This window comes from Seriola lalandi, unplaced genomic scaffold (assembly GCF_002814215.2).
Source record: "Seriola lalandi dorsalis isolate HSWRI2012SDOR001 ecotype SW California unplaced genomic scaffold, Sedor1 jcf7180002054285, whole genome shotgun sequence".
Classification (NCBI taxonomy): domain Eukaryota; kingdom Metazoa; phylum Chordata; class Actinopteri; order Carangiformes; family Carangidae; genus Seriola; species Seriola lalandi.
Genome location: NW_019524838.1, coordinates 727,921 through 739,996, shown reverse-complemented (window position 1 = coordinate 739,996; position 12,076 = coordinate 727,921). Strand labels below are relative to the sequence as shown.

General features: G+C 40.5%; 2 protein-coding genes across 6 annotated transcripts; one reads left to right on the top strand and one right to left on the bottom strand.

Moving 5' to 3' along the window:
- Positions 1 to 38: 38 nt before the first annotated feature.
- Positions 39 to 3,854, bottom strand: ftr14l (finTRIM family, member 14-like). Its single transcript, XM_023405722.2, has 7 exons — positions 3,240 to 3,854; positions 2,995 to 3,090; positions 2,626 to 2,859; positions 2,340 to 2,499; positions 2,101 to 2,214; positions 1,344 to 1,480; positions 39 to 984 (listed from the first exon to the last, which is right to left on the bottom strand). The coding sequence occupies exons 1-7, from the start codon at positions 3,636 to 3,638 to the stop codon at positions 601 to 603; spliced, it is 1,524 nt and encodes a 507-aa protein (XP_023261490.1). The 5' UTR covers positions 3,639 to 3,854; the 3' UTR covers positions 39 to 600.
- Positions 3,855 to 5,550: 1,696 nt separating this feature from the next.
- On the top strand, positions 5,551 to 11,997 carry LOC111654661 (uncharacterized). Of its 5 annotated transcripts, none has more exons than XM_023405761.2 (2): positions 5,551 to 5,730; positions 8,426 to 11,997. In XM_023405761.2, the coding sequence occupies exon 2, from the start codon at positions 8,545 to 8,547 to the stop codon at positions 10,198 to 10,200; it is 1,656 nt and encodes a 551-aa protein (XP_023261529.1). In that variant the 5' UTR covers positions 5,551 to 5,730; positions 8,426 to 8,544; the 3' UTR covers positions 10,201 to 11,997. The 5 variants fall into 5 exon arrangements, with proteins under 5 accessions (XP_023261529.1, XP_087029976.1, XP_087029977.1 ...); XM_087173850.1 differs by lacking the exon at positions 5,551 to 5,730 and adding an exon at positions 6,227 to 6,448; XM_087173851.1 differs by lacking the exon at positions 5,551 to 5,730 and adding an exon at positions 6,227 to 6,468.
- Positions 11,998 to 12,076: the final 79 nt, after the last annotated feature.

The following is a 12,076-nucleotide window of genomic DNA, read 5'->3' as shown; positions in this document are numbered from 1 at the left end:
CTGTGTTACTCTACTGCATAACAAAAGACTAGACAAAAGACACTGAAATCATGCTTTATTTTTATAATTAAGGTGAATTAGTTTCCAACAAGTGTTAGCCCCATCTTCTAAACATAGAAGTAGCATAATAAAACTTTAGAAACTTAAAGGCACAATCAACATCTGCTGAGGTTCATTTGTTAGCTAATAGCAAAACTGAACAAAACACTATAATAATCTCATCAAATAAAGTTATTACTTGATGAACATTTTTTAGAAACTCTGATTTAATTTCACAGACAGCCTCTAACATACCAATAATGAAACTATAACATGCTTTATCGTCATAGAGAAAGAGATATGCAAAATAAAGAAAATAACATGATAATCATTTATTGCATATGTTTCCCACAACTGACAGATTTTGTTTTCATCTCTTCAGGCTAGATTGGCCCAAAACAACAAGCAATGATCAACAGAACAAAAACATATAAACTGGAATGAAAACTAACACTACTACTTTTAGCAAAAGGTGAAACCAACAAGAATTAATCAACTTCAAAGCAATATTAGGAATGTTGTGTAAATTGAATGCAAATTTGTGACGTTAAAGCAAGTCTCCTACAGTCTTATACTAGTACCGTAGCCCCACACACTGAATGCAGGGTAGAGGGGCTCTGTAAATGTAGTCTGGACTCTGTGCAGAAGCTGCATGCCATCAGAGACACTGTAAAATGCAAGTGTTCCTGCTGCATGATCCAGGTAGACGCCAATACGAGATGACACTGTAGCTTGGATGTCTTTGCTCTTATTATTGTGCACAAAGGAGAATTTGGAGTCAGAGCAGTACAGACTCCAGGACTTGTCGTTCCAGCCCAGGCTGCATTCATTTCCATTTCCCTTACGACGGATTCCTCTGTAGGTAACGGCCACGTCGATCTCTGTTCCCCTCCAGTCCACCTCCCAGTAACAACGAGTCCCACTCATGCTCTCCTTGCACAACACCTGGGGTAGAATGGATGAAATGGAACAAAGAGTTCCTTTATGTATGGTATAGATGAAAGCTTACATGAGGAATCACTTACTGCAACTGTAAGGATAACTTCAAAAACTAATACTACAAGCCTGATTTGGGTAATTTACAATCAATACAAACAAAGTTTTTAAGACTTTTCATATAAAGGTCTTAAAAACTTGAACTGCTTCAGGAGAGCAATTCAAAGTGCACGTTCCCTGACAGTAAAGGCTCCTTTCAATCTTCAGTCTGTATTCATAAATACAGTATATTCCCTCCTGGCTCAGAGCAACTTCCCTCCTCCTTTTTTCAGGTACAAAATGACATACTGGAGGCAGTAAATTCTCACCTGCTGCCAGTGGTCAAATCGGTCAGGGTGGTCAGGGTAGTTCTTGGGCTCGCTCTTCATGATAGCTGTTCGGTTACCCTCGGAGAGGTGAAGGTTGGAGTGGACACTGTTGATGTCCAGAATCAACTGGCAAGAGTCTAAACAATGCAGGATAATTTAATTATCAATATCAAATCTTTGTATTGTTGTTTTGTATCTATTTCCTTATTCACTCTTATCATATGTTTTGGATCTTGTCTGTCTTGAGATTAGATGTTTCTATAAACCTGGTACACAGTGTAACATCTCTTTTTTTGCTTCATCCTCTTGCACATAAATTGCCTAAATAAATATTTGTGACTCTCAGGTTTAGAAAAAACAAAGTTATCCCACTAAAACCTTTGGTTTGCAACTCCCATGCAGGTGTAGCAAAAGCAGGAACACCTGTGTTTGTTTGATTAAGTAATAGCCTACTGGCCTAACAGTAAGAACACTAAGTTTGCTTTCTTACATTTCACCAAACCTGTTCTGCAAGCAGCATACCTTCCATTACACGAGTTTCAGTCGTTTCACCACATGGTGTGGTCATCCCTTTGTTTGGGATGGAGATGTTACTTGTACATGACACAGTGATAAGCACTTTTCAAGCCTGAAAAGTACAAAATCCACTTGCTGGAATATGAGTTGTATGTGAAATGACTGCAGAGTAGCCTTGCCAAATTGGTGCTACTACAGGATAAAGAGAGACTTTGGTGTAAAAGGTAACCTTGTGACTCACATTTCATGAAATTTTCTCTCGTCCTTGGTTCTTCTCTTGTCTTCAGTTCTTGCCTCAAAACTGATTCTTTTCTTGTCTTTGTCTCACCTTCTTGTGTGATGTAGACTTCTTTCACTATGAAGAGACAGGGAAAGGGAAAACTCATGATAAGCTTCATGAAAGCAACAGCAGACTAACCACTTCTACAAAGACACCAATGCTACATGAAATGAAGCACTGGGAAGACATGATTTGTCTACCTGCTCCTGAGATTTTGCTCATTTCAGTCTTGCTGACTTCTTCTACTTGTAATTTCAGTGCAGCAATGGCTCGCTTGGTAGCATCGAAGGAGTAATATGGAGCGACACTGATGTTGTTGAGGTCTTCATATCCTGAGGGTCCTGACAGAGACTGCCAACTCTGGTAAAAAATAAAAAGGTGGAAGACAGAGATGAGAGAGGAGACACATCTAGCTAAACTGTCAGAAGGCCCCTGATTTTTGCACCACACGTTTTGTTCTGGGTTGTCAACACAGGTCAGCCTCACCTGTAGAAAGTGTATGTGATCATCAGTGTGTGAAAGCTTCTCCAGGTCGGTGTGTTTTTTCCTCAGCAGAGTGATCTCCTCCTCAAAGCGGTCTAGCAGTATCTCGGCCCGTGTCACAGTGGTCTTTTCGTGGGAGCGGATCATCTCCTTGACTTCATTGTACTTCCTCTCTATTGAAAGCAGCAGCTCAGTGAAGATCCGCTCGTTCTCCTCTAGGACCGTTTGAGCAGAGTGCTGATGAGTTACATGAGAGAGATATGGATGGAAAAATTGTTATTTTTCAAACCAGCAAATCTTAATGACTTGTTTTATGCATTTTGTTTGGTTTATAGTGTTTGACAAGAGTGAGACTTTTTTTTTTTTACTTACTTTAACTGATTCCACAGCTTGTCGGAGATCCTGCCACTTTTTAATTCTATCATCAATCCTCTGTTGAGATTTGTGCAGTGTGGCACCAAGTTGTTTCTGCACAGGGAATCACATCAAAGTTGCGATCATTAGTTGAGATGAAGTGTTTGCTGTGCTCATGTCAGCCTTGTATGAGAAATAACCTTTAAAATCATTCATAGAGTATCTTCACCAAAAGTATAGATTGACAGATTTTCATCACTCACTTGTTTCTCAGTCCTCTCAGTTCCAGCCGGGACGATGTCGTGGTGTTTGTGCTCATCCATCATGCACAGAACACATACTGAAGTCTCATCAGTGCGACAAAAAGCCTCGAGCAGCTTGTCATGCTGTGCACAGATCTTCTCTCTCATCTGACCTGTGGCTTTGACCAGTTTATGCTTCATCATGGCAGGATACTCATAGTGAGACTGGAGGTGAGTCTCGCAGTAGGATGCCAGGCACACCAAGCAAGACTTCTCAGCCTTCTGCTTCCTCGTTGTGCAGAAGTCACACAGGACTTCCCCGTACTTAGCCTGGGCCCTGGGCTGGCTACGATTGGTAGAGCGTCGAGATTTCTCCAAGCTGCTGTATCTGTCTAAATCCAGAGTGCTATGGTGGGACATTTTTTTTTTTTTAAAAAGATGTCCAGCAGATATGATAAAAAATTTAAAAATCCACAGGTGATTTAGCTCAGCAGCTATTTGTTATCCTCTCAATAAAATGTCTTGAGATCTGCAAGTAGAAAAAAGACTTGACAGGGAGCGAGTAGGAAAACAGAGAAAATGAGATCCTGAAGTTAACAGCCTCAGTGAAACTGTGTGACACTGTGTGTGACTGAATGTCAACTATGTGCTCTACTCTCATGGTAAAACCAGTATTCCAGGTTGGACGTTTAATATTTCAGGGAATGGGTGTTACTAATGTACTGACTGGAACAAAGAGGGCTGAGACAAAGGAGAGGAAAAGTTGAAACTACCAAAATAAAAAAAAAGGAGCTGGCTGGAGCTTGTTGATATACTATAATTTGGAGGATATGATTATGTCAGAGAAAATATGAAACATCTATATTTCTTATTTGAGCAAAGAGATAGCATCGACACTATCTGTAAAACAATAAACAACCTAGTCAACATTTTTCACCTATATACACTGTTAATGAATGACCTTCACTTTGTTTTGTTTGTTTCAAGATCATATTTGTGTTATGTCTATAGTTAGACTTCCACCCATAATATGTACAATATGAGCTGCCCATACCTCCAGAGCATTCACTAACAATGGCAAACAGCATCATCTTGTGGGACTAATTCATTACTACACAAATATATATCCCTTTGAGTAGCCTAAAGGTTATTGTGGTTTCAGTCTAAGACATTTCCTTCAATTTTCACCTTATTTGAGTTACATGCTTTCTGTTATGCTTGTCAAATTGTCAAATTTTTGTCACCAATAATAATAGTAGAAAGTCGTAAAATACTCAGAACCTTCACAAATGTAAAAGTCGTAATAGCACAATGTAAATGTCCTGCATTAAAAGTTTAGGTAAACTCATAGAGGTATTATCAGTAAAATAAACTGAGAGTAACCCTATCAAAAAAAGAAAGAATTTATCATGAGAAATACCAAGCTTCCCAGTTGTGTACAAACTGCACAAACACTGCACAATGTATTATGTGTTGAACATGTTTTATGGGAGAAAGTTAATATGCAAAGTAACTAGTAACTTTTGTATTGTTTTTATTTTTATATTTCATTTTTATTGTTGCTTCTTCTTAATGTGTTTTTAATCTCAATTTGTGTAACTGTGTACGGTGTCCTTGAGTGCCAAGAAAGGCGCCTTTAAATAAAATGTATTATTATTATTATTATTATTATATCTGTTGGATAAATGCAGTGAAGTCCAGTGGTGAAAAGTAACTAAACACATTTACTCAAGTACGATTTTGAGACACTTGCACTTTGAGTATTTCTATTTAATGTTTCTTTACCTCTACTCCATTACATTTAAATAACAGCTTGAGTTACTAGTTTCAGATCATTAATAAAAAAATATATAAACTCATGAATTATGATTTATTATAAATTAAGGTACACATCTCCATCTTTATCAGCTATGCTATATTTTCACTTTTGATACTATAAGTATATTTCGATGCTCCTACATACATGCTCATACATTTTTGAGGGCAGGTCTTTTACTTGTAACAGAGATTTCTAGACTGTGTTGCTATTTTTACTTAATTAAAAGATAATAGAAATATAAAGTAACACAAAATGGAAATACTCAAGTAAAATAGCCTACAAGCACCACATAATTCTGCATAAGCCCAGTACTGTAAATGTACTTTGTTTTTAATGCTGTTTCCTAAATACTTCATATTAACTCAATGGAAATACCAGTATTTCTGTCATATGGTTGTCTGGCATGAACGACTCCGAGGCTGTAGTGGGCGGTAGTGGTTTCCTTGCTGTATTAAAATGACAATGATTGCTTTCGCTAAAGTGCGTCGGTAGTCCAACGTTGGCGCCAGATGAGCAGTGGCGCCAGCTACACACACAGGCAGAGAGAGAGAGAGAGAGAGAGGAAGACACACACACCAGTTTGACGAGGCTCACAACAGCTTGCAAAGCCCTTCTCAACCCGGAGTTTTGAGACATACATACTATTCTCCTTTTTTCCTCCCTTCACCGCTCAGAAAGTAAAAACACTGAAAGGTGGGTGTGTGCATGCAATGATTTATACATTTAAACCGGCATGATCCTTACTCCCGATGATTATTTCACCGTTTAAATTCAACTTACTCTAACATGAGCAGTAGCAGCTATGAGACAGATGGACTCTATGTTTAACTGAATATGAGCTTAGTAATTATTTATTATGGTAGTCGGCGTATGCGTTGTGTATTTTGCGTCTCCAGTTGTGATAGTAGCGAACTTTGTAATGGAAAAATACAGGCCTTGACTCGCACTGGTAGTAACATTATGTCCTGTTGGAAAAGCAGACAGGCACAGCGACATAACGTTACTGACATAAGGAACTATTTCAGCTCTGAATCTCATCCAGGTTATTTTCGTAGAATCGAACCATCCGCCTCTCCTGAATCCATGTCCAGTTTTATATTTGCAAACGAAACCAGACTTAACATGGTCGGATGGGCGGTCAATAGCAAAGCTTCCGCTCCAGTGTTTTACATTCTACAGGCTGGTACTAAACTAGACGGCAGGCTTTAGCCGTGCTAGCAGACTGGATTAGCTGGCTCGTTAGCTTGGCACCATGGCTATGTAGCCAGCACGCTAATATTGTCTCGGCTGGATAGCTGCTAACCTCAGCAAGGCCGCCATTGCAGTCGTGTGTGCGGTCTGTCGGTGCTGCCGCAGTGAGGGGGAGCTTTAGCCCGGACTGTAGCCAAGATTCATCGCGCCCTCTCCATCTGCAAGTGTCTTATTTACATGGTTGTTTTCTGTTCGGTTTAAGTATTTCACCATGTATGTGCTATGCAATCTATGTCTTAAATTGATTCTTATGTAAGTAAAAGGCATAATTTCCCGGGCTTTTCGGCGCAGCATTCATCACACTCACGGTTAGCCATCTTTGTTTCAGCTAGCCAACTCCTCTTTGGAATTACGGTGTGGCTCTTAGCGTGCTAACCTACCCACCATTAGCATTCGACATCGTGATACTGCATGTTAAATGGGTGTTCAAGATCGTCTCCATAGCATAATCATACTTACATGTGGCCTAGCTGTGTATGTTTTCGGCTCACCCCGAGATGGCTTCGGGGTAGCTCTAATTCAGTATGTTTTGAAGGGCGGAAGCTAACCAGGCTAATGTTAGCTAGTGGCAGCCATCTTAGGCGAGCATGTAATCTTGGCTAGCTGGAAGTGCTGGTGTGGCAGAACAAGATGGCCTGTTAATACTCGCACAAGGAGAATTTCCGCGTCGGTAGTTGTATCATAAATTGCACCAAATTACTTAACTCAACCATACGCTTTAATGTAAGTATTTAGTTGTTCTTTTAAGTGCCGACCATAATTACTTGCGTGTTGCTTTTGCTATGAAGCTAGTTAGCTGGCTAAATCGCGAACACATTAGCAGCTAACACAATGCTGTTTTGTCGTTAACCAGTCCCCCCATCCACCATAGCCAGCTAACTAGCGGCTATGAAGGCTATTTGTAGCTGTTATGTGAGGCTAGCAACCAATAGTCCAGTACATAATAACAAAACATCGGTATTTATGCCCCCACCATCCACGTTTTATTTAATCATAAGGCACAGCGAACTGCGTAGATAAGCGAGTTTCGTCGGCCAATCAGGCTTTGGCTTGCGGATTAAGTTTGTATTGGGAGCTTGATCAAGAGTTGGTCCACTTTGATTTTATCAATTGTGTTAGCTAGTGAAGTGAAGCTCGTCCTGAGCGCTAACGAAGCTAACAGATTGATCACTTAGCTTGCAAGTGTTAGTATTGCAGGTCTGATGTTGATGAGGCATCAGGCGTGCAGTTATAGATAATACGTTTTATCACGCCTGTCCCCAACTTCTTGGTGTGAACGCATCTCTAACTTTAGACTCAAACGTTCGGTTTTTGAAGCATAATGCAGTAAACTGTTTTAGCTGTTTTAGATCACATGAGCACACGTTAATAAAATATAAAGTATTACAGAGTAGATAATTTAATATTCATGGCATCTCTTTGTCACATTGCTCACCTATGGTGTTAAACTAATACACCACCAACCATTGTTTGTTGTTATGCCACCAACCAAGTGCTATTTTACCTTGAAGGAAGTTGTTCATATCTTTCCTGGGCAAGCATGGCTCATTTTCCAGGGCAGTGGGTGGCAAACTTTTTTTTACTATTTCCACTAATATCAGATCAGAGAACATCCAAATATTAAAATAGTCTACATGAAGATAATGATCTCTTCTTAAACATGTCTTTCAGAGAGGCCGACTGTTGATTCAATATTAAGTTTATTGACTCTTCCCATTATTATCATGAATCCTTGCTGTGATGTTATCACTCACAATAAATTATCTAAAAAAAAAAAAAAAAATTACATGTAGATTAGATGTTGATATCCTGACATTTTATTTTCCTGCTAGATTGAATTTGAAGCCAAAGCACCTTTTCTCTTGCCACTGAAATTAGCAAGACAATGGGAAAGGAAAATGGGAAGATGTTTGCACAAATGCAAACAGGAGACTTTACCAGTAAATAGAGAACTGGCCTTAGGCCTCCACATCAAATTTTAATTGTTAGGGACAGCAGGTGTGTGTTCTAGTCCAACTCTAGATAATTTAGTTCTGATTTATCAATTTACATTATCCCAGACGAATAAACTAAGCTAATAAACGAAAACCCACTGAAGTTATTATTTATTTTTTCTCTTTATTTTCCTCTTTTGCAGGTCTCCTCACTGACAAGAGCACCAGCGCTGCACTGAAAAACAAAGCCCTATATCCCCGATTCTTTTTTAAGTCATCGTCCGGCAAGAAAACGGAGGTCGTGGGGCTGGAGTGTGTTCTCATGGCCGAGTCAGAGACTGAATGTGACACACCCGGCCTTGACACACTTGGGTCGGAGTGTGTCATAGCCCACAGCCATGTCGACCTTCACTATGGAGCAGAAACTGAGATCATGACAGAAGAAAAGCGTGGATTAGAGCTCGAAATCCATGGCTCGGATTTGAAGATCCAGGGGCTGGGGACAGATCTCGGAGCTGTAGCCTGTGTGGATGCAATTGTAGCCGAGACAGACCATGATTACATTAAGGTAGAACATGGTGAGATGCACTGTTTCACAGGAGCAGAAATCAAGACAACAGGAAATGAGGCTCTGCTGGGCGAGGTGCTGCTTAAGACAGAAAGCGAGCATGTTGTCAAAGTGGAGTCTGACCATGGTGGGGAGTTGACAGTGGAGTCTGAGAATGGAGTAATCATACATGAAGCCCATGGCCTGCAGTGCAATGAGTGTGGGGAGATCTTTGGCAGCATAGCTGATCTTCACCAACACTTTGAGATCCATAAGGACCTCAATCCTTACATCTGTGTCCACTGTGGTGAGAGCTTTGCTGTGGAGGCCAGCCTCAAGCAGCACATGAAGATTCACATGAAAGAAAAGCCCTATGTTCCCCCTGGAGTTGAAATTATGGGAAAAGATGTTATTGATGCCTTCAGCCTCAAGTCTCATCAGATGATTCATTTGCCAGACAAGCCCCACAGATGCTCAGAGTGCGGTAAAAGTTTTGCTGCTGCCATCACCCTGAGAGAACATATGAAGATGCATTCAGAGGACAAGCCCTACAAGTGCACCCAGTGTAGGAAGAGCTTTGTCCGCAGAAGGCATCTGAAAAAGCACCAAGAGGTCCATGCACGCGAGAAGCCATATACTTGCGGTCAGTGTGGCAAAGGCTTTGCCACAACTTCTAATCTGAAGCAGCATCAGAAAACCCACGCTGCAGTCGTGCTCGGAGACAAACCCCACCGCTGTGCACAGTGTGGAAAGTGTTTTGCGGCTGCTGCCACTCTTAGAGAGCACCAGAGGATCCACTCGGGTGAGAAGCCGTACAAATGCAACATGTGTAGGAAGAGCTTTGTCCGCAAACGTCATCTGAAGAAGCACCAGCAAGTCCATGCCGGAGGGAAGCCCTATACCTGCAGACATTGCAACAAGGGCTTCAATCACTCTTCTTCTCTCTCTCGCCACCATAAGACCCACCTGCAAAATCCAGTGTTTTCTCCACCTCAGCCTGGGAAACCATTGTCATACGGCACTCCCCCAAAGCAGAGGGTGCACCAGCAGGGAGACAAGCCCTATATGTGCCACCACTGTGATAAGGGCTTCAATCATTCCTCGTCCCTGTCCCGGCACCAAAGAGTCCACTCAGAGGGAAAGAGTTACACCTGCGCTCACTGTGGCAAAAGATTCAATCACTCGTCCTCCCTTGCTAGGCATCAGAGAGTTCACTTGGAGAACAAACAGCAACAGCAGCAGCAGCAACCACCACAGCCACAACCGCAGCAGTACACCACTATGCCCACAGGGAAGGGATTCCCTAACAATGCCTTCCCAAAACAGCGCATCCTGTCTGTTGAAAAACCGTACAGGTGCTCTCAGTGTGGGAAAGGCTTTAACCATTCATCTTCCCTCTCCAGACATCACAGGATCCATGTAGACCAGTGAGCTCCTTTTCCAAACCCTCACATGCTGTCCCATGCAAGCGCACATACCCACTCCCCCCATTTCTGTTGTACCAATGGTCCCATCATTGATATCACCACACCACAGGAAACATCAGGCCAACTTCTATAGACAAAGGTGGTCATGTCAGCACATTGCTATGGTGAAATGGAGCAGTTGAGAATAAATGGACAGTAACACGAATCTTCAAAAGGAAATGGCTTGGCCTGAAGGACCATGTAACCTATAATTCAGAGCTGAACCTGGGACTATGTGCTCAATTTGAAGAGGGTATAATAATAGATTGTGAAGGAGCCGCTATTCTTGTTTGTGATTGTGCTTCACTTGCTCCAGGACCTCTTTTGAACACTTTTAAAGAAAAAAAAAAACGTGATTTGAAGATCTACATGATAAAATTGTTACCTGGGGAAAAAATACTTAACCCTATGGCTGGTCTTTTTGATAAAAGTATTCAGTTTATGTACCTTCAGGTGGGCACACATGCTTCTTGCAGCTGCAACTTTATTCAAGGCTACCAACACAATTGGTGAACCAGAACTGTTGTCTCAATTTCAATAGTTCTTCACCCACATAACCCATGTGAAGCAAACATCGAAAATCCAATGTAAATACTTACTGATTTTCTTTTATATATATATGTATAGGTGACTAGTGTGCTGTTCCAAAAGATTACATTTTTGATAGTAAGATCCACTTTGTCTCCACCTTTTTTTTTTTTCCTTTTATGACTTTAATTTGTTCTAAGTGTTGGAGATAAACATGTTGCAGGTGTTCTCATGCAGCTTGTTCTTGAATTTGGGCTCCATCAGACATGAGCCATCTTGTATATTTATGAGGTTGTTTTCTTGTATGTCTGCTATGGGTTAACACCGCTGCATAGACTGTACAGAGAGCAATACTGGCTGACACCCTGACTCTATTATGACATGCAATTTAGCCATAAGAAATGCATAATAGAAATAAAAACCAACTGGGTAGCATATTACAACATGACCTGTGTCCTAATTATTTACTGTGCTGTTTCCTCTGTACCTAAGCACCAAATGTACATGAAATGCAACATCACACTTTGTTTATTTCTTTGGAGACTAATTCAATGACCTGTGTATAGAATATAGGTAACACTCAAGTTGATCTGCATCTGTCAAAATTTGATCTAAAAAGGTTGTGTATACTAAAAGACTACACGAGAATCTCACTTTTACAAGATTTTTCGAATTCCAATGGATTGCGCTCTATTTACTGTTCTGTGTAAAATATCTTTTACAAACTGATGTATTTTTTTAGATATGGCTTGGGTTATATGAAAGGGAATGAGAGATATACAGTTTTTATGGGAGTGAACATTATGGTGAGCAATATTTTCATTTCTTTTCATTTGGATAACAATTGTGCTTCAAACTGTAGCATAGGTTTCTTCCTTGTGTTAGATAGGTGCCTTATTGCATGCTATGTAGAAATGTATGCCGAGCTGTTATTTGAGAAAAAAGTTAGGGTTTTCAGGAGTCTTTTGTTCTTATTCATACTAACTTACCCTACATTTTAATTTGATGTCACTGATACCTATTGCTTTTTTGCTTTCATGTATATTACCATGTGTTTACACTGTTACAACCATATTGTCTTTGTTCCCCCCCTTTTCATTTTTGTCAATGGCCTCATTGTAGAGAGAAAAATTGTAAATGATCCATATAAGCTTCTCTTAAGGGCAAATCCTGTAACACCTCTTCCCAATTTCTGAGTGGCACATATATGGATAAATAAAGGTTGTTGACTCTTGTGGTGGTGGTCAATCAATGGAGTACATTTATGAGATGGAAATGGCATTCAGTCATATAGCTAAGTCTCATTTGTCCAA

What these genes read in the sequence shown, in the direction of transcription:
- ftr14l (XM_023405722.2), bottom strand. Translation starts at nt 3,638, where the DNA reads ATGTCCCACCATAGCACTCTGGATTTAGACAGATACAGCAGCTTGGAG. An exon ending in AAGCTGTGGAATCAGTTAAA is followed by an intron (nt 2,860 to 2,994) that starts GTAAGTAAAAAA and finishes GTAACTCATCAG; the next exon opens with CACTCTGCTCAAACGGTCCT. An exon ending in GATTTGACCACTGGCAGCAG is followed by an intron (nt 985 to 1,343) that starts GTGAGAATTTAC and finishes ATTCTACCCCAG; the next exon opens with GTGTTGTGCAAGGAGAGCAT.
- LOC111654661 (XM_023405761.2), top strand. Translation starts at nt 8,545, where the DNA reads ATGGCCGAGTCAGAGACTGAATGTGACACACCCGGCCTTGACACACTT.